General features: G+C 37.9%; 1 protein-coding gene across 3 annotated transcripts; it reads right to left on the bottom strand.

Moving 5' to 3' along the window:
- Positions 1-1,733: 1,733 nt before the first annotated feature.
- PPM1K (protein phosphatase, Mg2+/Mn2+ dependent 1K) lies at positions 1,734-25,760 on the bottom strand. 3 transcript variants are annotated; one of them, XM_020868979.2, is made up of 7 exons: positions 25,551-25,759; positions 19,121-19,622; positions 17,886-17,986; positions 10,515-10,680; positions 10,221-10,365; positions 9,074-9,208; positions 1,734-5,613 (listed from the first exon to the last, which is right to left on the bottom strand). In XM_020868979.2, exons 2-7 carry the CDS (start codon positions 19,546-19,548, stop codon positions 5,482-5,484), a joined length of 1,107 nt encoding a protein of 368 aa, XP_020724638.1. In that variant the 5' UTR covers positions 19,549-19,622; positions 25,551-25,759; the 3' UTR covers positions 1,734-5,481. The 3 variants fall into 3 exon arrangements, with proteins under 3 accessions (XP_020724638.1, XP_020724639.1, XP_070308223.1); XM_020868980.2 differs by lacking the exon at positions 25,551-25,759 and adding an exon at positions 24,755-25,378; XM_070452122.1 differs by lacking the exon at positions 1,734-5,613 and adding an exon at positions 6,548-6,830 and having other exon boundaries at positions 25,551-25,760.
- Between the last annotated feature and the right edge of the window lie 1,380 nt (positions 25,761-27,140).

Consider the following 27,140-nt stretch of genomic DNA (forward strand, 5'->3'; position numbering starts at 1 on the left):
GGGGGCAGGAGGAGAAGGAGACGACAAAGGATGAGATGGCTGGATGGCATCACCAACTTGATGGGCATGAGTTTGAGTAAACTCCAACTGTTTGGAGTTGGTGATAGACAGGGAGGCCTGGCGTGCTGCGATTCATGGGGTCACAGAGCGATTCATGGGGTCACAGAGTCGGACATGACTGAGTGACTGAACTGATCATCTAAACCCTGCAGTTTAAAGCATTATTCGGTGCAGTCACTCATTTGCTCACCAGTTATACTCCTTTGGCATGGACATAATTTAGTTCTCTACCCTAGTCTTAGATGGCAAATGCTCAGTTACTGTCTCTATTATGTTCATTCATCCACTTCAATTTCTGGATCATGTCCTGATGACTTTTTCACATCCACCAGAGAGCCTTCTGCAGGTGAATGTTAATATGTTTGCCAGCTGTGAATTAGTTTTGCTTTCGTTATTAGGGAGGTATGGTAAGATAGAAGAAAGGCTCTGAAGTCAAAAGTGTCTGGATTAGATCTTGCTGTTATTAGCTAAAGGCTCCATTTCCTCATCTATAAAAATGATAATTAGAAAGGCTTCCTTGAATAGTTATTAAGATTAAATGATCAAAAACAAGTCTTTCTCACTCTAGGGATCATATTGTTAACACCTACACTGTACTATTCACAAATATTCTCCCCATTCCACCCCCCCCAAAGAAAGATTAAATGAGATAATAGGATTTCCTTGGCAGTCCAGAGGTTAAGATTCTGCACTTTCACTGCAGGGGTACAGGTTTGATCTCTGGTCAGGGAACTAAGATCCTGCATGTACCACATTGCAGCAAAAAATGCAAATTTAAAAAAAGAGAGATAATATATACAAAAGAAAATAGCACAGAGATCCTTAATAACCATTTCCCTTTCTCAGCCTTTTAAAGTAAGCTTATAATCATCCATGCAGCACTGCTCCTTAGGTTTTGTTCAGAACGAAATTCTGTACTGTACTGATACTAACATCCTTTACAAGGCAAAACTGACACAGGCTAAGGAAACATGGAAAGACATTAAATACTATTCCTTCACCATTAAATACTATGTATGGCTTAATATTTAATATAGCTAATGCCCATTTCCCCACTAACATAAAATTAATGAAAGTGTAATTCAATGCATTAATTAATGAAGTGAATTCACTTATTCAATAAACATTAATGATTTCAACAAACATTTTATACTCATTGCTAAAAGTATAAAACGTTCTTGGTCAGGAGTTTCAACAAAACAAAATTCATCTCTGCTACCATGGGGTTTACCAAGTTACCTTCAGAGGATACTTTAGAAGAGATCCTTGTGCCAAAAGACTGCAACCATGACATTTTATTCAATCAATGAGGACATTAAAACTTGCTTATTTGTGGAATTTCCATTGAACATTTGTTTCTCATTTTTAATACATGGAGATGCTGCAGTGAAATATCACAGGCAAAATACTGTAGAAATAATCACACCCATTTTCTTCTGATGTACCAACAAATATTTTGGATGAGGGACATGCAAGAGACAAATCTTATTTTAAATTAAATAAAAAAGATTTGAATATATAAGTGTATATAATATTTTCAAAGATTCTCATGTTAGTTTTGCAAACAGGCAGAATTTGGCTGCTAAAAAATTTCCAGTCATTCATTGACTCCTTTATATCAGTGTACATAGGGCCACATAATAAATATTGGAGCATGTGGATGCCAAACACAGTTGGATTTTAAAAATGTTTAATGCATGTACTTTATTTAAATGTTTTAAACACTGTGATTTGATTTTAGTATGCTTACAGTCACTCTAATTCATACTTTCAAAACAATGGTCAAAGCAGCGATTATATCAACACACTACAGAAGTGCTTTACAACCAAATAGTACTTTAGTAAATTATAAAACCAATGTACACAAGAGCACTTTGGCAGAGCTTAATTTGGGACACAGTTCTGTACAGGAATCCAGTGAAGGATAAGTCATTCTTGGAGATGGAACAACATGATGATTTCACAGCCTGGAACGCTCAATAGGACCATCAACGGGTTGTTTCAACAATCTTAACAACCAAGGAGAGCTGCCAGAGAGTCAGGCGGTCTCATTCCAGATGCCAAAAGCAACAGGCAGACCATCACAGTTTGGCTTCTAAAGACATGACTTTTTATTTCTGTTGAACTCATCCAGAGAAGTGAATCTAATAAATACAATAAAATGTAACCCAACCAAGGTTTTATGTCACTTTCCACAGATGCAGGTATATGAACAACTGAAGTGCTAAAGGAAAATACAAGTGAGTATTTGTGTTTAAGTGTTCAATACTAAACTTTAACTATCCCTTCCCCCACCCCACCTTGGAGCATTTTCTTATTGTCTGTCATATTATCATGAAATTTAATCCTTGCCCATTCTTTGAAAGGAAACTAAATGTCCTGTTTTAGATACTGAAAAGTTAACATAGGCCTACTCATTCTCTGCCAAGATTCATTAAAAAAATAAAATACAACTTTGAAAAAATAATTTCTATTTAAATTACATGCTAACAATTCTTCAAAGTAAGTAATTTTTTAAATGGACTTGAGAAATGTTCCCATCATAGAGCATAGAAATTCAAAACTGATTCCACCAAAACTCTTTTTCTTTGGGAAAAAATGAATAAAACTTTGAAGCACTTAACACAAGGGTCTGTAGCAAATGGTTGATAGAAAGCAGGATTCCATTTACACTTGAATATATAAGGTACTTAATTTATACTTGTAAAAAATCACAATGATTTTCAGAATATTTTGCCAAATCAATGATGGCAAATAGTTTGGCAACACATTTTAGAAAGATGATTTATATACTACATATAAATGAAAGGCAAACATAAATATGTTTGATTTAAGTTTAATTACATTAATATAATTTACACCATACCGATACCCACATGGTAATAGCCACATGGCAAATTCACAGTTATAACTAAAAAAACTATTTAGAACAGTCCTTTTGTTCCATTATTTGCATAATTTTCAGTAATAGACTTAGAAGCCTAATACATGTATGCTTATCTTTTATGGGTTATAATAATCTAAAAGTTATACTTCAACATTGTGGCTTAAAAAACAAACATCAGTGTGTTTTTATGCTGTAGTCAAAGCTGACTAGTTTCAGGTTTTAAAAACTTTCAGGTGGATCAGAGCAAACTCCATCCCAGACCAAGGCCTATGTAGTCTGCAAATTCTTTGTCACAGTTGGCAGTCCACCCAATGGGATCAGTGACTCTTAGACCTCTGAACTTGACATCACTCCCACCCGTGTTTTTTTAAAACAACAGAGAGGAATAGCAAAGTGAAGAATTCAAAACAAAAATAAAACCTACATTTTTAGGAGGTCATCTGTGCTTCAGAGTTTCTGTTAGCTTCCTAGTTTGGAAACCCTTCATACTCCTAAATGGAGCCTCCATGTTTATGTCCCAGGACCCTACACAGAAAAAGCGAGAAAGTTTTCCAGCCTTCTTAGACCACTTTGGTTCCTCATTTTCCAGGCAACAAATAGAAGACCATATTCTTTCCTGTAATATTTTCCTTTCTTTTACCAAACTTCCTTGAAAGAAAAAAAAAAAAAACTTGAAATATTCCCATACCACTTTTTTCCAAAGGAAAATTCCTAACTAATACAGATAGGAAAGCTCAAGATTTATTTTCTTCCATTCCCAAAAAGGTGAGAAGATGTGAATATATTGTGCCCTCTTCCTTCTAATAAGCCTTGAGTAAAACTTAAAGAAGAAAAAAACATCAACCAGAAAGCTAAGAGTTTAAATTATATCAACTTTAAAGTTTTGGTGTTTCTTTTGTTTCTACAACAAAACTCCACATCTTTCTTAACATTTAAGCATTCTTCTCACACCCTATTATTTTATATGCAAATTACCATATAACAATGTAGCTTCAACATGCTGGTTCTGTTCCTAGCTTTTTCCACATAAGTTACCTACCACAAAATATCTCCTACAATAATTTTAACCTATCTGCCAGTAACCGTTGGTTCTCCACTACAAAACTTCCCTCAGTTTGTCAAGAGTCCTTAGAGATAAATGTATCAATAATATACAGCTAACTGGTGAAGGAGCTATGAAAGATTGTTCCCTTTCATTTTCCATTAGTCGAAAATATACATATGTACATACACCTACACATAACAAATTTACACTGTCTGCAGAATTAAACTGCTGCTATAATTCCATACACATATTCAGGGATTCACATTTTAACAGTAAACTTATATATGTATATAAGGAAATATAGTTTTATATCCCTAAATTACATAGCAAGCTGAAATAGATAATGCTTTAAGATTTATTCTTTATGAGACTTCGAAAAAGAAGACATAAACTTCAAGCTATGTCTGTAGCAATTATCAGTCAATGTGGGATTATCTTTAAGGACAAATTATCCGACTTGCTTACTGTATACAAAAAGTGATATAAACAGACTATATACAAAACACAAAATTTGGGATTAGAGATAACAAATAGAAACGTCATACAAAATACCTGATACTATCAGATGTACTTTGTATAGCTTTGACCAAAGAACTCTTATATTGGACATTCTTTTCTGATATGAATGAATAGTCACAGCTATATATTAGCAACAGAAAAACAGGAATGAATTGAGTGGGGGCAAGAGAGACCTGGGGTTTCCCTGCTGTCTCAGAGGTAAAGAATCTGCCTGCAATGCGAGCTGCAGGTTCGACCCCTGGGTCAGGAAGATCCCCTGGAGGGCATAGCAACGTATTCAAGCATTTTTTCCTGGAGAATCCCATGGACAGAGGAGACTGGAGGGCTACAGTCCACAGGGGAACAAATAGTCAGACATGACTAAAGCAACTTAGTACAGCACACATAGGAGAGAGCTGGTGACACAGATGAAATATGTAAGTGCACTGTAGTACATATGTATACAGTTTAACAGTGTCATGTTAGCCGAATTAATTTCTTTTGTATTGTTAATTTCACCAGTAAGTGATGCAGAATACAAAATATAGTAAACACTTGCAGATAACACATTGAGTAGCCGTCAAAATATTGACTAGTTTTGAAGAACTTGAAGGCAAGAACCTGGTCAAATGAATAAAGATTAGAAATGATCAAAGGAAGCTCACAGCTGCCTAAAAGTTTTAAAAATTAGAAATTTAACACTCAGCAAGCATACCAAAATCATGTTTCATTTGCTCACTCAACGCAGAGGCTCACTCACAGTATCTGAATTCCACATATTTATGCTGAGTATATACAGTTAGCAGAACATAAATATCACAGGTACTTATGAAAAACTACTATGTAAGTGGTTACTAAGTTTATGTTGATTTATGTACTGGTCTAGTGATTTCTAGGATCACGACTTACAGTTGACTTTTAAAATCTAATCAGTTTCTTGATACACTCAGTGAAAAACTGTTGCACAGAAACTACAAGTCCCAGCAAGCAATCAGGCCCATCGTCCACTGGAGGCAAAGCTTCTGCTGAATGAGAAGGTGATTTCAGAGTTCTTGTATTTTCCCCAGGCACCAAAAGGCACTACTACTGCAGTAGTGTTATCTTCAGTACCATATTGTATTGCCTGCAAGGTATGGCAGGAAGGAAGAAATGAAATGAAAATCAGGATCCGTACAAAAAGAAATCAGCCTTTCCCTGGAAGGCCAAACTGGTTTAACACACAGTTAAAAGTTATTTCACAGTAGTTTGTGATTCTTTCCCCAGGTATCAATGCCCACAGTTTTTTAGATTGTGATAGGATAACTAATGACCCAAAGTATATACCACTGTAGCAGTTTTGGCAAATTGTACCAGTGAACTAATAAGGTATAAGATATGTAGCTCCTGAAGAAGAAAATACACATAAAGCATTTAGCATAGGGACTAATGCAAGGTTACACACAGATGAGATGGTTGGATGGCATCACCAACGTGGTGGACATGAGTCTGAGCAAGCTCTGGGAGTTGGTGATGGACAGGGAAGCCTGGCATGCTGCAGTCCATGGGGTTCCAAAGTGTTGGACACAACTGAGTGACTGAACTGAACTGAACTGAATGAAAGGTTAAGGATTCAGAGAGTGTTAGCTCTTACCTAGCAATTCTGCTTCTAGGAATTTAGCTTAAAGAAATTATAACCTAAGAAATGGATGACTTCCCTGGTGATACAGTGGATAAGAATCCGCCTGCCAATGCATGGGACCAGAGCTCAATCCCTGGTCCAGGAAGATTCCATATAACACGGAGCAACTAAGTCCAGCTGTCACAACTACTAAGCCCACGTTCTAGAGTCCATGAGCCACAACTATTGAACCTATGTGCTGCAACTACTGAAACCTGCACACCTAGAATCTGTGCTCTGCAACAAGAGAAGCCACCCCAATGAGAAACCCATGCACTGTAATGAAGAATAGGCCCTGCTCACCGCAACTAGAGAAAGCCTGTGTGCAGCAATGAAGACCCAACATAGCCAAAAATAAACACTTTAAAAAATTAAAAAGAAATGGAATTATACAAAGATATAAAACTATAAGATAGTTTATTATGGTCCATACAAAATGGAAAATTGGCAGAAACTATACTTCCTACTGGGCTTCCCTGGTGGCTCAGAGGTTAAAGCATCTGCCTGCAATGCGGGAGACAAGGGTTCGATCCCTGGGTCAGGAAGATTCCCCTGGAGAAGGAAATGGCAACGCACTCCAGTATTCTTGCCTGGAGAATCCCATGGACAGAGGAGCCTGACAGGCTACAGTCCACAGGGTCGCAAAGAGTCAGATGTGACTGAGCAACTTTACTTCATACCTCCTACAGTAGAATTATAAGTCAATTTTAGAAACAAATGCAAACAGCAAATGATACAGTCAGTATAATTCCACAGTGATAAGAGAACAGACTCTGTATGATTTTAATACCTTTAGACCATGAAATTTGTGCACCTTGTTTTTACATTTCTGGATATATCCAGTGTCTCCTGGTTTATAGTCTATGGGAACTTGAATAGAATTTGTATCCTGCTGTTGTGTAAAAATTGTATTAATCTTAATTACATTGAATTGGTTCATGGTGCTTTTCAGGTCTGTTATATCCTTCTACTTTTCTGTCTATTTATTCTATTACTTTTTGAGACTTTGATATTGAAACTTCAACTAAAAATCTCAACTTATCTAATTGAGAAAATAATTGTAATATATATATGTAACTTTGTTCTGAATTTTCCAAGTCTTCTGTAAATGTGTTATCACACTTTTATAATTTAAAAAACAAAAAAGAGAAAAAATTATCAAAAAAGATAAGAGTGCTTGGGATTATATTTAACAGCAAAATGACCTCACAGGTTGAGGTCAAAACTAGAAGGAAAGGATTGATAAAAATATGTGATATAAAAACCTTTTAAAATTTTTTTAAGTTTTACAAACAAATAAGAAGATCAAAAAATATATATTTGCAATATTAGACAAAGTACTAATAAACTTAATATATAGGAAGTTCTTACAATAACCATGAACACAAACATGCCTATAAGATCATGGGGGAAAAAAGCTATACACAGACAAGAAATACAAATGGCTAGTAAACCTGTGCAAATGGCTTGCTTTACTAACAAAGAAAAAAGGTGCAAATTTAAAACACTAAAATTTGATTTTTCCACCTATCAATTGACAAGACATTACCTATGATAAGAATTTGGAGAAATACAAACTATAAAACATGCTAGTTAAAAGTATAACATGGATAGTATTTCTGGAGGGCAATTTGGCAAGCTTATTAAAAGCTTCAGAATGCTGTATATTTTTTTACCTAACAATTTTGCTTTGATAAATTTAACCTAGGAAACTAATATCCAAAGGCAATAGATATGCACAGATACATACAGAATATTTATTATACAGCTCTCTCTAAAACATGGAAAAGTGAATGTAAACTAAATTAGTTGATTATGATAAGTATTATATGAGTAATAGTACTCAGGTGAGGGATAGTATGCCCTGGTAGTTAGAAAATACATATCTAAGACAAGTGGTTGAAATTAAGAAAGAAGCGGACATACACAAGAATTGGGCTGTTTCTTAATTTCATGAGCATATATAGTTACCAAGTGAATAACTCATGCTTAACTTGGAATAACTTATTCCAAGTAAATAATGCTTTTTAAGTAAAATCTTATATCTTAATTCCAAATGTTAGCACTTAAAAGTTTGGGCCAAATTTGGCTCCCCGATTGCAAATGTAAAAATTGGGAATGCAAAAATAGCTGTATGTATGAGTTAAAATGTGCCTCTAATGATTAGTGATGGCTAGAACTTAGAAGAGCTATCTATCCAAAACATGGAAATTTTACATTTTTTTACACTGGATATTATCTAGCTTCCAAATTTTAGCTCTAACTGGCACACGGGCATACAACTCATCCATATACCTTTTTGTATTTGTTTTCATGCACCCATTTTTAAAAACAAGAAGTTGATTATGCCATAGTGTATGTTTTTTAACCATAGTGTTTTCATATTGGATATTTACACGGAGCAGTCTAGTTTAAAATGATCTAGTGGTTGTACTGAGAGCTCAGCTATCTGGGTTTGAAGCCCAGTTCTGGAATGTGACAGTGCCTCTGCTCTCCTCCTCTGTAAAGAAGAGTTAGTTCTAACCTAAGAGTGAGTTAGTAGCCTCAGAAGGTTACTGTGATGATTACATGAGTTAAATACATATAAACAGAAAAGTGTCTGACATATAGTACTTGCTATTGTTATAATTTACTATTGATGTTACTAACATTTCAAGATAGGTACAAAGCCAAAAATAAACATAGCTTGTTTTCTTGACAAATTAATTTTACTTAACTACTTGGGAGACCGGCCAAAAAAAATTTTTAATTGTTAATACTATGGGGTCAAGTGTGAAATTTACTGTAATACTGAAAGCTAAAACACATGATTTCAAAGAAAGCTCCAGACAGTGGTGGCCCCTCCTGGCTGCACCAAGACCTGTACCTCACTTTGTCCTCTCCTCCCCACTTTGGGATTTTTCTAGCAGAATCTCTGCTGTGTTACCTGTTCAGTCACTGCATGGGCTGCTTCATTTGGATCATGGCACTGATTTACAAAGTCACAAATCTCTTGACTGTTCACCATGAAGTTAATTCCATCTGTAGTGAGGACCAGGAAGCTGTCATCAGCATGAAGAAGCTGCAATCAGAACCAAATGTATAGAATTACAAACTAGACTTGGCCTTAGAATAATCTTCATAATTCAGTGATTTTTATCTGTTTACAGAGTAGTCATCTGTGTTTCAGAACTTACAGACAAACAGAGTGAAAACAGGCCTGCATGTTGCTAAACAGCAACATTTAGCATCAATCATGGAGGACAGACCTAACATTTATTTAGTAACACCATGGAGGAAGAAGCCAGATAGCTAAATGCTGAGAGGCAGCCTAATATAATGGCTAAGAGTATCTGAAGCCAGACCTCCTGGGTGTGAAGCCCACCTCTATTTTTCAGCTGGGAAAACATAGGTAAGTTGAACTGTATATGCTCCAGATTTGTTTTCTCTATAAAATGGGCTAGGAGTAGCTATTTTGAACAGAGTCCAACACATTGTAAACTGCTATATAAGTATTTGTTAGATGAAATGAACATAAGTGGGATATCTATAAGACATAAAACTGTTCCATAAATTAATAATCATTTGCTGCCATTATTGGGAGCCTACCCCCATATACAGTGTGTGAGGTACTAGAGCAGGCTGGGACTTATATAGGTAAAGTATCAGTTCACCACTAGGTGTATGCTGGGGGAAGTGTAGTGTAAGGGGGACAATGATTAGTAGCAAGCAGAAGATGTCCCTGAAAGAGAGGTGGGGTGATTCTCTGATTTGGTGGAAAAGGGAAGTCAGGATAGCTTCCAAATGATGGTGATGCTGAAGGATGAGGTGCAGGTGAGGAAGGGAGGTAAAACCAGGCTTCCAGGCAAATTCCATAGCAGGATGAAACAAAGCCAACACTTCATCATACATAAGGCCAGGAAAGTAGTATCTTACTTTACCTGAAAAGTTTATCTTTCCTTTCATTAATCACTTCTTTTTTAGAAGTCATACAGGCTTCAATTAAGGCTTCCAAGAAAGCCTGCAGCTGGAAACAATCCTGTGTTCATTCCTTGCCTGTGTTTGCTAGCAAGTGTTTGCAAGTCTTTTCTTACCTTAATCCTCTTTGTTTCAGGTTCTGCTATCACACCACTGGTTTTAAGATCCAAATCTCCGAGACTCCTTGTCATTGCAAGTCTGCCATTCACGTGAGGCTGTCCCAAGCTATTCCAAGCTACAAACCCCCCACATTTCTTAATCCTGGTCAAAAAAAGTTAAAAGACTATGATGTGATACCCAGAAAACCAAGGATTAAACTTAAGCATGAAGTCAGTTTAAAATGCAAGGTTTTATTTCTATTTTGAGCTATATACATATCATCCTCATAGATGGATCAACGGATGTGTTACCTTTCTTTCTCATCTTTTCTTTCTGGAGTGTGGTCAATGGTCAGCTTCATGGGTTTTCCTTTTCTACACAAAATAGCTCGGCTGTCCCCAACACTAGCTATAACCAGTTCAATACCATCTCTCAATAGGGCTACTGTTGCAGTAGTCCCAGAGGTCAGAAGCGTTGCTGCAAATGATGAAGAAGAGTACAAATCAGTGACAATCAAATGATTGGATCTGGAATGTTTATTACAAAATAAAACACAGGCATGTTAAACTAATGCTGAAATGTATCATTCTAATTTAACTAGAGCTATGCAAATAAAATGCAAATGAACTATGGAAGTAAGAGCATGCAGAAAAAGAAGTATTTAATTCAGTAACAAGGCTCTATGCAAACAGAAAAACCTGCTAACCTAATTTGGTAAAAATGCATCACTATTTCAAAATGGCTTTTATTTATATAAAGTAGAACTCACTTGAATTTATCATTCTGACATCTTTTTGTGTACATCACGTGTCAGGATTAAAAGTATTACATTTTAATTAGATTGGCTAATAAGGCAGAGTGATTTAGGTCTACAGAGTCCTTTTAGGCAAGCCAACTTTTCTGTAATCTACACACTCAGCTTTTTTCTTCTACCCCCATCCTATGGAAGTATTATCAATTAATAGGCTAAGCAAGATATGTCAAGTGTTTCATTGGCTCTTTAAGAACTGTATTTTATATTCTTTCCTTCTATAACTGCTTTAATTTTACAAATGTTCACCAAAAAAAAAAAAAAAGAAATCCTAAAATGGTTAAAGGTTCACATTCTTTTCATGATTATCTTTGTCCTCCCCAGATGTAAAACAAAGTTACAGCCATCATTATATTAGGAGAAAATGTGGAGGGCAGGGAATGAAATTCATTCTAGTTTCCCATAAACTTGGTATAGTTCACACTTCTGGTTCCAGCAGGATCTGAAACAATCAGTCTGTACCCAAATGCAGGAAAAGTACTGCCAAGTGCTGTTCCTGTGGTCACAGCCTGGGCCCAGAGCATTCCAAGAATGTTAATTTCCCCTGACCAATGACAAAATTATATGTAGCTTGGCCTGAGGTCATCGCTGTTTCCTTCATCCAATTCAAAGTGCATTTTGCATCTTTCTTTACTTTATTCTAAATTGTCTGCCCTAAGTTCGTCACTACTTGTTGAAATTTTTGAGGGTGCATTGAGCCTTGTCAAAGAGAGAATACTATGAAAGTAGACTGAAAAGTAAAGCAAATTGAAAAAATCTAAGAAGATAACAGTTAAAGCAGGTATTATCTTCAGTAACATGGTTAATTCTTTAAAGCATCTAAGTAAAATATTCAGGTGATCATCTAAAAATGATTTTGACTTCAAAGGCAGATTTAAGAAAAATGAAATGCTATTGACTGATTGAGGCTGTCTTTCCAATTTTTTTAAGGCAATTTTTAAAACAGCAGTAATGCATTTGGAAAGATATATATGTATATATTTTCCAATCAATGTATTAAAATGCCTGCTTTAATCAGAAAAGTAAAAATGGGGGAAAAAAATGAAAAAACCCTGCTTAATCTCCTATATTCATGCTGAATTTACTGAGAAGTAGCATTTATAGTTGCACTATCTTCCCATTTATCTCTTGATTTTGGAACTGCTGTGCCAAAGTAATATCATTGTGGCAATACTAAAGTAGATTATATATTGTCATTGTATAACACAAAAGTTTTTGTGTTAAGTATCAGTGATGTTTATATTACAAACATTAAGTTTTTAGTTTCATAAAACATTATATAAGGGAATCTTTACAGTTGAACCACTGTAATCTTTTCAAATGATTAGAAGAGCCTGGTAAGAAACATAGCATTTACTCAGATGCTACTTGTTCAGGGAGTTTAATGCTCCTCTCGTTTGCTTAAAATGTAACGGGCAGCTTTTTTTTTTTTTTTTTAATTGGCTACCTCAAAAGAGTTAATACTTCATAGATGAAAAACTTCAAATTTAGCCATTTAGGATTATAATCCATGGCTCTGCCACCTAGATATTTAAAATAGTTTGAGTTTTTAACCAACCCAACTTCACAGTTCCAAAATCCCAGGATTTATGGGAAAGTTTTTTAAACAGTTGATTCTGGTTTGCTAAGCATCTAAGAATATAAATATTAAATCAGCATTTAGTTTCATTTAACATTTAACATGGGAGTAAAAATTCTCACTTTCTTCCTTAACAATAAAATTATAAAACTAAGACATCTTTCAATAAGTTCTTAACACTCACTGGACATTTTCTACTGCAAGTCATCTCAACTAATGGGACAAAGAGGATGTGGGAACCTTCCAGTAGTCCAGGCTAGGAACCGCTGGACTCCTTCACCTGGGACAAAATTAAGCAGATCTCTCTTTCCACTGAAGCCCAGCATATAGTGTCCACGGGCTCCAGGTCTAGAGCTGCTGACCAGGCACAGTTCTCTGCCACAAATAACACGCACAGAGGCAAATAGGAAATTCACCCAGGAATTGTGCTCAAACATTACAAACCTGTAACACAGGGGAGGGTAGAGAAAGAGCTGCAAAATAAGGGGAAGGGTTTTTATTTTGGTGAAATTTTCAGTAGCAAATTACATAATATTTCAGGAGATGCCAAGTCAATGATTCCAAAACTCAGTTTGACCAAGTTGATGGTATTTTGTAGTTGAGTCTGTTTTCTTCATCACAGAGTAACACTTCTTAGTTTTTTGTCTTTCCAAGGTAGGAAAACCCATATCCAAATGTATGTGCACCAACACACATATGTGGTGACATACACACAGACTCAGCCAATTCATCTTGAACAGTAAATCAGTACCTTTACTGAGTTGAAAAAAAAAATCACTGTAAATATGTTTGGTATCAATATCAGAATTGTCCCAGTAACAAAAGGGAAATTTACGGGTAGAGCACTTAATAATTCGTATCTGACAAGCATACTAGAAAGGATGTAAACTACAGGATACTACCAAATTGCTAGGATTAAAATATAAATCAAAAGGAATCAAAGCACCTCCTATACCAGATACAAGGAGTAGCTTGTTATTGGTAAATGCAGGGATTTTAGGATCTAGACAGTATTTCCTGAATAGAATGATTAATTTAATTGTTTAGATAAAAGCTAGTAAGGCTCTTGAGTGCTAAAGAATGTTTACAATTTTATGTAATTCATAAAATGGGAGTTTCTGCAGCTCTCTCTTTCCCCCAGTGTTGCAGGTCAATATATCAAAAGAAAAAATGATCAAGATTTTGAATGGCAACATAAAGAATCAAGCTGTACTTTTCAAAGTATAACCACCCCCACCCAGAAATCATTCAACTGTGTCAACAATATGGATAAACAAATATAGTTACAATATTTACCAAAATGACGTTCTGGATATGTATGAATCATAAACACTAAATCAGAGGAACAAGTTGAAGCAGTAACGGCACAATAAGAGTATCTCTCCAACGCTGTCCCTATTGTTTTGTTTTTGGCTGCCTCCAACATAACAAGGGTAATCAGACACATTGCATTTCTCATACTGGTTATTTTTTAGTTTAATCCTTCCATAAAGAGATCAAATAATACGAAGAGCAGGGAAGTTTCCAACAAGACTCACAATACTGCCACCAACGTCTCCCACTCTGAACGTCAGAGCATCTTCTCTCTTTGATCCATTTGTCTCTTGGGGAGCTTTGTTGCTTTCAAATCTTAAGTAATCTAGAAACACTTCGAAGAGTTTATTGGATATATAGGATATCATCTAAATTTTCTTCCATCTGGTTTAAGTGACAGTTTGTCCATTAAACAATAAACTAATGGGACAGACATCATTTGAACTTACTGGCTGATTTCATTAGTTGTAAAAATACACATGACTGGTATAAAATGAATACAAAATATTCAAAGATGATGGTGAAATTAGCTATTTGTAAATAAGGGTAAATTCAAAATGCATCTACAACAAATCAATATAGATAGCCAGCAATTTCTTAAGGGCTGTTTCTTGATAAACGATATTCTGATTTTATTCTCCTCAAACTACCCTCATTTAAAACTGAAATAATAAATATTTTAAATGCTAATGAGAAAGCTTGAAGTATTTTATGCAGATATGGCAGCTTTAGATGAGAGTCTTAAAAAGATGAGTATGTTTTATTTTCCCCTTATTATTTTCACTTTCTTTTGAGAAAGCTAATAGTATGACATGGGGCACTCTTACACCACCTGAAATTCCACCATTAGTGATTCATTCCTGAGGTTTACCCAATCTCTTTTCAGCTTTCCTTACTCAAAATTCAAATACCCCCAGAAGTGGTAACACATTAAAATATATACATTAAATAATTTAGTTAAATTGGCTATAGGATAGTCAAGTTATAAGTTATAATTACTTCGGTGATAAAGGGTAAGCAATGGAGATCAGTTTAGTCCAAATAATTATTGAGTATTTTTCAGACTCTATGCAGGATGCTGAACACTAGAAATTCAAAAATGAATAAGCCATGGTCCCTACCCTCACGCTGCTCACAGAAAAGGGTTCAGTGAGGACAAATGGAGCTGATGCTAAAAGAAAAAGTGGAAGAAATTGGAGAGGGCAAACTGCGCTTCTTCACAACTTTATATAACTAGCACTGGTCCTACCCACAGCTATGCCAAAAAGAATATTATCTACTCTTATAATACTGATACTGCTTCAGTTCTACTAAAAAGTAAAAAAAAAAAAAAAAAAAATTAATTTAAATAATAATTTTGAAATCTGAAGTGGTGTATGTTATTTTTAAATCCACAAATTGAAAAGTTTAGTATATTTGATAAAATAAACCCCAAATATCAAAAGCCAATTTTTGAAATTTTGAAAGCCTGGCAACTGATTAAGAATAAATTTCAAAATTGTTCTCAAAATACTTATTTAAAAAAAAACCACAGAGACTAATTGACCCATAAGAATACATCCAAAATAAGACTCAAGAAGGACAATGTCATAATAGATCCTTTCTTTTTCCTTTAGTAGTATGCTAACCATCATTCTGTCATGCTCCATTATACTTTTAAGCAAACTGCCACTAAATGAAAAATAAACTTTAGAATATCTTATGAAAGTTCTGAGATCATTAACTCAAAAATTATGACAGAGGAACTAAGTTTAAATGAATACATTTTCATTTAATTATTAGAAATGAAGAACTATTTTATTCATTCCTTTGCTAAACTGATGTGAGAAAGGTGTCTGTAGAAAATTTCTTTTAAGAGAGCAAATTAGATCAGTTCTCTCCCTAAATTCAAAATTCCCTTTAACTGTAATTTATTATTTCATAAATGAAAGGAGTCCTCTCACATTTTAAACTAAATCTGTCACTGTTTTAAGCATTTTTATCAATTAGATCCTGCACAAGAGGGCTGACTACACCCATGAAAGGTTATTGGTCTTTTATTGTTGGCCACATTTCCAAGATACCCCTGAACATTCCTTTCTGAAAACCTTGCCCACTGAGCTCTACCTGTTTACTCAACAGCTGGGGCACACCACCTGCACTACAGCTGATAAACTTCATGGTGTGAGACACAGCCGACCTGCTCATAAATGAAATAAGAGCATACCAGTATTCAGAGTTACGAAAATAAAACTATAAGAAAGTGTTTTAATGTCCTCTTCACCTTCGTATGTTTTACCCACTAGGAACAAGAATAGAATCTTATGCTAAAATCTACCCTCTCTCAACTCCTGTTTTCACAAGCTCAGGAGCCAGTTGGAAGGGGGAAAACCTCCAAAGGAATGAAAAAGAGAGAATGGACCTAAGTAATCTACAAATGAGAAAATAAATCCTTGAACAATGAGAGTGGACTCTAAAGTTTTTCAGAGAAGTATGACAGTGATAAAGGTACTGAAAAAGAGAAGCAAAGTGTCTTAGGATGGCAAATGAAGCCATCCTAGAGTCATCCTAATACTTATCATTAAACATGCCTGTGAGAGAGACCACGGTGGGTGCCAGGAAAATCCCAGCCCTAGCTCTCCAACTGACCTTTTCTCTCTCCGAGTTTCAGTTCCTTATCTGTAAAATGGGGAGAATTTCCAGCCCTACACATTGCTGTGGTGAGCTTTGACCTCCTCTAAACAAGGGAGAAGGCAATGGCACCCCACTCCAGTGCTCTTGCCTGGAAAGTCCCATGGACAGAGGAGCCTGGTGGGCTGCAGCCCATGGGGTCGCAAAGAGTCGGACACGACTGAGCTACTTCTCTTTCACTTTTCACTTTCGTGCACTGGAGAAGGCAATAGCACCCCACTCCAGGACTCTTGCCTGGAAAGTCCCATGGACAGAGGAGCCTGGCAGGCTGCAGTCCATGGGGTCGCAAAGAGTCAGACACGACTGAGCTACTTCTCTTTCACTTTTCACTTTCGTGCACTGGAGAAGGAAATGGCAACCCACTCCAGGACTCTTGCCTGGAGGATCCCAGGAACAGAGGAGCCTGGTGGGCTGCTGTCTATGGGGTCACACAGAGTTGGACATGACTGAAGTGATTTAGCAGCAGTAGCAAACAAGAGAATGAACAAAAGACAGATGAATATTATTGCATGATTCATTTTAAAATTAGTTATGAAGTCTATGTGCACACATTTTAATGGTTTGCTATAGAAGCGTTCAAAAATTATGAGCAATAAATTTGGGGGCCAGCTTACTAGAAAACATTAGCTACATTTTCATGAAATGGTTTTAAAAAATTTAGTCAAAATCAGAGACATTTTTCTTTCAAAATATAAGGGCATCCAGTACACAAATTCTAAAAGTCAGCTGTCATACCCTTGTGTTTAACTAATAAAAACAAAAATGTCAACTAGTTACCATAGGAAAGCTGCAAGATCAAGTTTTTTTTAAGAAGTGGAAGAAAAAAATATCTTCCTTCTAATTTCACAAAGTAGTACTATTAACCATTGTCCTTTTGAGGACCAACTAGCAATTTTCTTGTCTGGACAACTACTCTCTGAGATTACCCTGTAGCAAATTTCAGTAGTCGTTCTTCAGATTCCTCTAAAAAACAAAAACAATAAACCCTCTCATAGTACAGGCATCTTGTTCATAAAATGAACAAACAGATTTTTTTTAATGTTTAATCTTTTTTAAGATCAAAATTCAACATCAGATCTATTTTGGAGCTTCAGTTTCTAAAACAACCTCTAATATGTCTCATTTAAATGTGAGATACTACCCCTAGTTTGGATTCCAAACAACATTTAAAATGATTATTTAAAAAGTCATTTTCAATGTAAGCATTCTTACAATAAACATTAAAATTCCCACCCCTGAAAAGCTTAAATTGTTTCCTTCTTACCCCAAATTCCCCAGGACTTTAAAGAATGAGATTGTTTTACTTACCATCAGCAGATAGGTGGGCGTGCCTTGCAAAGGTTTTATCTATTTCTAGAAAAGCCAAGGTCAACACAGTTTCCAAGTTCTCCTCCTTAGGAAGCAAATCCCTTCAGGGAGAGAAAAAAAGTGACCAATCACTTTACAATAGGTTTCCCACCTTCCTCTTTGTCCCCCCAGCGAGCAGAGATTCCGTACAATGGACCTCTCAGGTTTGCCTTTCAGATGCTGTTCAGTCTTTGCAACTAAATGGACCAAAGCCCACCAGGCTCCTTTGTCCATAGGATTCTCCAAGTAAGAATACTGGAGTGGGTTGCCATTTCCTCCTCCAGGGAATCTTCCTGACCCAGGGATCCAACCCACATCTTTTTTAAGTCTCCTGCATTGGCAGGTGGGTTCTTTACCACTAGAGCCTCCTGGGAAGCCTTTCAGATGCTTAAGATCCACATATTAATAAATCAAATTGAGAAAGAATCAGGCCCAGGGATAAGTTCTAAAAACAATAAAATAAAAGCCTAAATCTCCAATCTAAAGATATTAATCCTCACCACCACAATCCTGAGAGGTCAGTTCTTTTATACTAAATTAAGCCACTGAGTTCCTTCGTGGAGTAAGGCAAAATATACATAAATCAATTGATGAACAGTACGAATAACTATGCTTGGGAAGAACAGTCACATGGTCTTAACTGTTACATGTTCTCCCCCTCTTTTAATTCTAGTAGTGTGATCCTCAAAAATACATTAATATTGACTGCTGTAAATAAACTTTTTAAACAGCTCCAAAACACCCTCATTAAAAGCATTTTCCCCATGTTTTTGCCAATCATCTAAAGCTATTTTCAACAAGTATTCAAAGCTATTCATACCACTTGAAAGAATAATTACTATTTATTGAAGCACTAAGTGCTGTGCAGTGAGAGAAGTAAGTGCTTCTCATAGATTCTCAGAGTACATGAGATCATGTACTTTATTATGTGAATTCCCTTGAAATGATCACAAGTGCTGTTAGATTCTGGTCAGTGCTCTCACCAAGAGAGTGGTTAAAACATACACATTTCTGAAATGGTAATACTCATCAGCAATTAATAGCATGCTTGAGCTACTGCTTGTTCATAAAACAATAGTATGAAAGCAGTCAAATAACTACCTTAACAGTGGCTGTCTCAGCCAAAAGGTGAAAGTTTAAACAGGAAAGATACAGCAAACTGCAAAGAATGAAAGTCACTGTATCACTGTACGTACAGGATGCATTTCTCCATGTGGGTGTGACAGAAATCAGCCGCTGCAGGTCCACCGTGGCCATCATACACCGCAAAGTACAGGACCTCATTGGTCAGCTGAGCAAAGCCAAACCGGTCTTCATTCTCTTTCCGTTTGCCAATCTGCGATGCGCTGCCCACATTCTGCAAGCTGACTTTGGGAATTGGTTTGCCATACTTAATGCTGGGTGGCAGCAGAATTGGCTCCTCCAGGCGGTTATCCCAGATGCCAAAATTATCCCAGGTGGCTGGTCGGCCGCTACCATCAGGATCAAAGCGAGACCATCTCGGCTCTGAAGTGGAGCTATGGCATGTGGGTGTCACCTGCAGCCCATGGGCTCTGAGCAGCACTCTCCTCCTCACCTGGTTCCCACCACTTCTTACCAAAGTAAGTAAGGCAGCTGTTGACATAACTCCAGAGGGCTCGGGAATGAGAGAAAGGTCAATGGAACAATAATGGGATGCCTTCCAGAAAAATGATGCAACTGAGTAGAAAGAGAGACAGAGACACTCCATCAGTAATTTCAAATACAACTGATATATCATTAGATATTACCAAGAATGAAGTCTTAAAGAAAGTGGCATTTAACAGCCTATTCCTGAGAATAGTGTTTCAAAAATGAATCGATTTACCTACCCCACCCACTCACAGTGTTTAAATTTGACAGTAAAAATTTGACAGTGTGCACAGATCACATAGAACAAGTGCTTCTCCAGCTTAAACCTACAAACACCTGGGGATCTTGTTAAAATGTAGATTCTGATTTAGTCTGCCAGGTGGTGCCTGAGATGCCGTATTTCAGACCACCTCCCTCGTGATGCCAAGCTGCAGTTCTGGCAGGCCCACACTTTTGATTAGGGAGAATATAGAAAACAGGTGTAAATAGTCTTCCCTTCTCAACTTCATTGCTCTGAAGAAAAGGTGGAGCAAATATTAACAATAACAAAGTTTCTTAGATGAGTAGAAATTAGAAAATAAAATAACTGGTTAATAGAATATTTATTGTCGTGGGAGTATGTAATTTCCTTGGTTTTGTCTCATCACAATAAAAATTTGAAGCGATGGACGTTAAAGCCCTCGGACAGACGGTGTCTCAGCTCTCGGGACAGATCAGTGTTTCAACTCCGTGTTACAGCTCAGTTTTATTTAGAAAATAAAAGAAAATACATCCTCAAGGCATGAGCACATGCCAACCCAGAAGACACAAAGAGAAGAGAAAGAGAGGGACCCCCCACCCCCACCCCCAGCCCTTTAGCTCCTCTTTTGAAGTTTTTTCCTCCTGTCCCCAGGACTGCCCTATGTAAACTGGGCTAGCCAGGAGTGCTGTTTGTTCTACCTGAGGTCCTCATTCTGGTCCTCTGACCTTCCTTTGTTCTACTTTCTGGGCTTTTCCCTTCCTTGTCTTTTAGTCACCGCCAATCTGAACTCCTTTTTCCTATTCTAACTACCTAACATTATGATAGTTCTGTACTGAGAGAGTGCCCAAGTTTTAGCATAGATAAAATCTAGGATATCAGTTCTGTTTGTTTTAAGGCTTCTCAACTTATTGAACTTTACATACGCTCTGACTCTGGTCAAAATAAACTGGCTCATGCAAACACCCACCAGAGACACAAAGAAAAAGTAGTTCTGATGTGTGTGATCTCAGGGATTAGGGGAAACTGCATTTGTAACAAGCAGTCTTTTTCATGAGCCACCGATCTATGCATTTACATTAACATCTGCGGCTCATCCGAATGCCTCCCCTGGCTGTTGGCTGCGGGAATTCTTATGCCCCTGCAGGAAGGACTGTGTTGCTGGCAGTTTGCCATACAAATAAGGTTTAAACAGAAATTCATCTCCAAAGTATTTCATTCTATTACTTTATGAATTAAAAACCAACTTGAAAAAATAGCATATCAAGATTTGATAATGCCAGTGGAGGGTATACAGGTGTCATATTTTTCTTAATTGTATGTTTGAATTATTTCTCTATAAGAAACGGATTTGAAAAAAAAAGTATCTCCCCAAAAGGCACAATCATACACACACAAAAAGCCCAGCTTGAGTGCATCTATAAGAAAATGTATTACAGATTTTAAACAATCATTTTCAAATAAATTTTTGGAAATCAGTCTAGTTATGTATAGGAAGAACCATTAGCCCTTTCAGTAAGTAAATAGAAGTGAAAGAAAAGGATGAGGTTCCAAAGAACGCCCTTGTATATCTAAGCAATGGAAGACATATGAGCGCAGCCTTCTCAGAATTTAGAATGAAGATGGCCTCCCAAATAATTAATAGGTCGTGAAAGACTTAGGAGACTGCTCCTTCTTGGCCTTTTAGCTAACATCATGTATTAAAGTCTGAAACTCACTTCTTTTGCATTATTGGGGGCGGAGGAGACACAGTACCTCTTTATCAAGTATCAAAGAGAAACAATGCATTCCATTACCAAAATAAAAAGAGAAACTTATTCCTTTGGTTCTGTTTGAAGGTTGCATTTTATTCAAAAACAAAAACTGTGTCAAATAAAGGTGAACTTGTAGAGAACTTTCAAAGTGTAATACCATCTTGCAAGTAAGAGAGCTAAGTACTAATTCTTGATGGAGATAATTCACAAAGCAGCTTTGCCTTATAGGAAAAATAAAACTTTAAATGTTTATCAGAAAACATTCACATTCGAAGAGTACACCAGAAATTAGCAAAGTATTATTATTCTTTCAGCTTCAATCTGAAAGCTTGTATACCATACTCAGCCTTGGGTCATTTTGCAGTCACACACCGTACTTTGAACAAGAGTTCTAGAATTACAAACTAATAAATACTGAATAGTTTCCCTGCAGCTCTTCTAGGATACTCTTGTCATTTCTTACTCTCTCCTCCGAATGAACAGAGCTGCATTCACATTAGGCAATATGCATCTACTGTAAACATTACTTAAGAATGAGAAATGCAGGTTGAGCAGTTTCTTTAAGGCTACATAAACTAAAATCAGTCTTCAACCTGGCCTCCTTCCTCATTCCTTATCTGCACAATCATCTCAGAAAGTAAGCAGAATAGTCACAGGAAAATATTTACTTTAAGCATATTATCGGCTATTGGCATACAAGAAGCATAACCCAGTTCACCAGTTTACAAAACTAGGTCAGCATCATTTATGCAAGCAAGGGAGTGTCTAAAGAAGTGATTCCATCTCCTTTGCCAAATGCAGTATAACGAAATTATACTAATCTCCATGTTCCCAAAGAAACAGTTCAAAGAGGACTTTGTTCCCAAGCTAATTAATAACTCTGAATTAAACTTACACATCAAGAAGTTTCCTTCAAAGCTTCAAACTACCAATCAGCCGCTACTGCCACTCCCCTCCCCTAGCTCTCGAGATGCACATGGAAATGATTAGACACTGATTATTAGCAGGTAGAATTTGTAATGTGGGGGAAAAAACAAAAGCCTTAAAAAAAAAAATCAGTGTTCTTTATAACAGAAAGAGCTGAGAACAAATTGATAAATACCTAAAAAATATTTTTACTGTCAGTTGAATTCAAAATTGGCTTGTGTTTATCATTCTGCAAGCCAAAAATAGTTATTCAGGAACCCTTAGTCGGTCTCTCAATCAGACATCAAGGCTAGCTTATTTTCCTTTTAACTGTTATATTCAATCTTTGAAAGTCAAAATAACCCAAAAGAATCAAAGGGCACAAGTAATTCTGCTTGAAGCCATTTGAAGACACAAAATGTCAAAGCGAAATTTAAATGAACTAAGAGCCCAAGAACACATTACGCAGCACACCATATTCTATGAGCAAAAACACTTCCCTTTTTCACATTCATTTGTGTGACCAGGCCTTCATCTTCCTCTGACTCAATGCTTTGGTTAATCTGATTAAAGTATCAGATTCTGACACAGAACTCTATTGAACAAAGTTGACTCCTGATTTGATAATATTGACTAGCGGGGGGACTCTCAGAAAAGAGGGTTAAATGAAATAAGTTGAAAGTCCACAAGATTAGACATCGAGATTCCACAAAAGAGTGCTGGTAAAAAGCCACAGCCTGAGAGTAGGAAATCTCAGGTAAAAGCATCAGGAAAAGGAAAATGTGCATTTGGTAAACTTCTGAGGTATACACTTCATTTAAAAATAATAGCAGTAGTGGTGAAGAAAAGCCACATATACCTCTACAACACTGCTATGCCAATTTTATACTTTCATCTTATTCCAATTTTATAATCCCGCAATGATTTAAATACCTCAGAGCTGGCCAAATGTATTTTTGGAAGGGGGAGGCACTCACAGTCCCTGGCAGTAACGTGCACTTGGGATTTGAGTTAAACTGCTCTTGACTGCTGAAAGCAGGTCAAAAGGGCAGTTTATTGATGTCATGTTAAGTACATGCCAAAATTACTCAGGAGTTCTAAGGATCAGTACAGCTCAAACATGCTTAGCTTTATATTTCTAGCAAAAATGTTTAAGGAAGTATTCATATCTACCCATTATAAAGTGGTACTCAGGTATCTTCATTATCAATAACTTCCACAATGAAAACACAGGTAATTTTAATATTCTTAAAATGTTTCTTTAATGACTCTACAAAAAAACAACCAATTTATCCCAATAAATTCAAATATTATGGAAACCTCCAGAATATATCTCAGGAAATTTGGACTCCAGTATCCTCTTTACCAATACCCTGCTAGGAGGAAGGGAAAGAAAATGTACTGGTCTAAATGAAGGAAAAAACAAAACCAGCAAGAGAAACCCCAAATGACTCCCCTTATGTTTGACCTGAATACATGTTTAGATGTGCAAACAGAGAAAAGAACAAGGGAGCAATGAAAAGTATTCATTATTCTAATTCCACAAATATTTTTTAAAACATTTTAGTTAACATGGATACAACTCACAGAATCATGTTCCAAACATTCATTTAAGAAGAATTTTTCAGAACTAAGTATAAGGTGTGTATTTTTCATTTCGTCTATAGCACCTATACAATGTTGACATCTATACATTAAACTTTCAGTAAATTTAAGTATTTTTTAAAGGAGAATTTTCCTTTACATTCTATGCTACATCACTAACATCTTCCCCCTCTTCCTCTTCTCTTAAGGTTCTAGTCAAGTAGGTGCTTGAGTTGGTGGTCAATAGAAAGTGACTAAGGTCGCAAGAAAAAAAAAAATCTTGAAAAATTATAACTGATATATTTTATTACACACTGGAGTGTTTTTTTTTCCCCTAGGCTAAGACACCACTGTTGTCTTAACAGTGACAGACCATTATAATCTGTCACCTTAGTTACTCATTCTGAAACCGCAGACAACCTCATTCTTTCCTTCACACCGGCGAAGAGGGTGCAAAAGACTGAAGAGGCCTTGCTGCACATTTCCAGTTTGAAGCTCGGAAAGGCAGGTGGAGCTTTAGAGAGCCCAAATTCCCTGTCTATTGCCACCCGGAGTCTCGTCTTTGCCACCTCTCGTGAAATCTCTAATCTAACAGACAGCGGCTGCTAAAAAAGACATCAAGGGCCAGAAGGCCTTGAGATTACAGTGCTCTTTTGGCAAAGCAAAACCCACGTCCTCAGATCGACAGCAACCAGGGCTCTGCATCTTTCTCTGCTCCGATCCCCCGAAAAGCTCACCCTTGGACAGTTCGGGTCCAGCCAGTTGGCTAGCTGGCCGTGACAGATGAATGACCAGGGCGAAACACGGCAGGAAGCACACCCTCCCGCCGGCGCAGTCCGCGGGCAGTGCAGATGGCTGGGTTCCCTCCAGCACTTTCCGCCTCCCTGTCTCCGCCTCTCAACCACCCTCGCTGCGTACAGATTCCGGGTGTCGCCACGTCTCCCTCAGCCCGACCGCCGCTGCAGCGGCTAGGAGGCGCTGACACTCGCAGCATCCTCCCGCCCGCAGGTTGAGGGTGGGCGACTCGAGGCTTCGCTGAAGGGAAGCGCGGGCTGCGAGCCCCTTCCTCTCGTCCATCAGTTCAGCTCAGTCGCTCAGTCGTGTCTGACTCTTTGCGACCCTATGGACTTGCAGCACGCCAGCCAGCGTTCCTTCCAAGTTCCATTCCCTCCTTCCAGTCCCGGTCCAGCACATTCGCGGGCAGCACACTCCAGCCTTCCGGCCAAGTTCAGGCAGAACGTAAAATCTCCGCAGAAAATGCAAGCAGCGGGTGGCTCAGCCGAGATGGGCCCCGCCCCGACATGCTGCTCCAGACCTCAAAACGGAAGAAAGCTGCGCACAGCGAACCCAGACACTGACCGCTGGGCATGCACTGAAGGGGCTGGAGAAATTAAACCGACATCTCCCCTCCTCTCCCTGGGGAACCCGTTTACTCTCCATTCCGCGGGTGGGGAGCAATGGGACGTGCCCCCTCCTGTAAATAATATTATAAGCGGTTAACAGATAAATGAAGTGCACTCTCCAAGCTCTTACCTCGTGATGGCAATATCCCTGGAAAATGTTCAATTAGCTAATAGAGGGCGGGAGAGGGGTTTTCTGTAAATAAGACTGCCTTCTCCGATGTTTTCAATCTCTGAAGGAAGCAGTTAGAACAGCCACTGGCTCAATCTGCTGGAAATTCTTGAGAATTTTTCGCCCGCAGTGGGCCAGATAGAGAGGGGAAGTCTGTTCCCGCTGACTGACAGCAGCTCCAACCAACCCACGCTTCACGAGGAGGCGCGCCCGCGGCCCGGCCCTTAGTCGCAGCCAATCACAGGTTCCGACAGGAACCGTGCTCCCCGCGAGATCAGTTTGACTTGACTGACTTTCAGCTGCTCACAGCAGAGCGACGTCGACTTGGGCCAGTCGTGGCTTATGGGGATGTCCGCCCTCCCGAAGGCCATGGCGCGCAAACCAACGAGGGAACGCCTCGGCGGTGGACGAGAAATTTTGGTACCTCGCCATAGGATTCCCTTGTAGCTCAGTTGGTAAAGAATTTGCCTACAATGCAGGAGACTCGGGTTCCATTCCTGGGTTGGGAAGATCCCCTGGAGAAGGAAATGACAACCCACTCTAGTCTTCTTGCCTAGAGTATCCCATGGACTCTAGCCTACCAGGCTCTTCTGCCCATGGAATCGCAAGAGTCGGACACGACTTAGCGACTAAACCACCTCCACCACATAGGATTGAAGAGAGGTGGTGTTGTGTCGCTTGGGGCAATGGGTCGGTAGTTGTGACAACTAGGAATGAGAACGAAATGCCAGCATTTAGCACTTTGCAGGGCAAAGGTATTGAAAGGCACCAGGTTTCATTGCTATTCTTTGAAACATTCACAGTACACCTTTCTTCCTGACTGAGCAGGCATCTCGTGATCCCTTGAGAATTTTTTTTTTTTTTTTTTTTTTTTTTGGTTTGGTTTTTTTACCTTTTTTTGGCTGCGCCCCACAGGTTGTGAGATCTTGGTTCCCTGACCAGGGATGGAACCCCTGTCCCCTGTAGTGGAGCGAGAGTCCTAACCACTGAACCGCCAGGAAATTCTCATCGAGAATGTCGATTCTTTCATTTGACAAGTATAAGCATTGATATTTGTTTAGGGAGGACCTTTTGAATACCTGGCACTGGGATATAATCTTGAAGCAAATAGATATGATAGTCGCCTTCATAAAGCTGCCAGTCTAATTGAGAATGAAGAGGGAGAAGACAAACAGGTAAACAAGCCAATAAAATAATAACAAATCATGACAAGGAATGAAATAGACAAGGTGTGGGTCAGTCAGTCAGTCAGTCAGTTCAGTCGCTCAGTCGTGTCTGACTCTTTGTGACCCCATGAATCGCAGCACTCCAGGCCTCCCTGTCCATCACCAACTCCCGGAGTGCCCATTGAGTCGGTGATGCCATCCAGCCATCAGGTGTGGGTATAGAGAATAATTGGAGGTTGAAGTTAGATAGGGAGGGATTGTTATGTGAGAACTTTATTACATTTAATGGAAAAGTGAGAAGATCAGTCAGCCATGGAACCTGGAAAGAGATGACTGTTCTGGGCAGAGAAGATGCAGAGCAAATGTCCTGAGGTGGGACAGCTTG

This window comes from Odocoileus virginianus, chromosome 21, assembly GCF_023699985.2.
Source record: "Odocoileus virginianus isolate 20LAN1187 ecotype Illinois chromosome 21, Ovbor_1.2, whole genome shotgun sequence".
NCBI classification, from domain to species: Eukaryota; Metazoa; Chordata; class Mammalia; order Artiodactyla; family Cervidae; genus Odocoileus; species Odocoileus virginianus.

Coding starts and splice junctions, on each gene's coding strand:
- PPM1K (XM_020868979.2), bottom strand. CDS start 19,548: ATGTCAACAGCTGCCTTACTTACTTTGGTAAGAAGTGGTGGGAACCAG. Junction 9,209..10,220: donor CTGAAACAAAGAGGATTAAG/GTAAGAAAAGAC, acceptor TTCTGATTGCAG/CTTCTTCATGCTGATGACAG. Junction 5,614..9,073: donor CCCATGCAGTGACTGAACAG/GTAACACAGCAG, acceptor CATACCTTGCAG/GCAATACAATATGGTACTGA.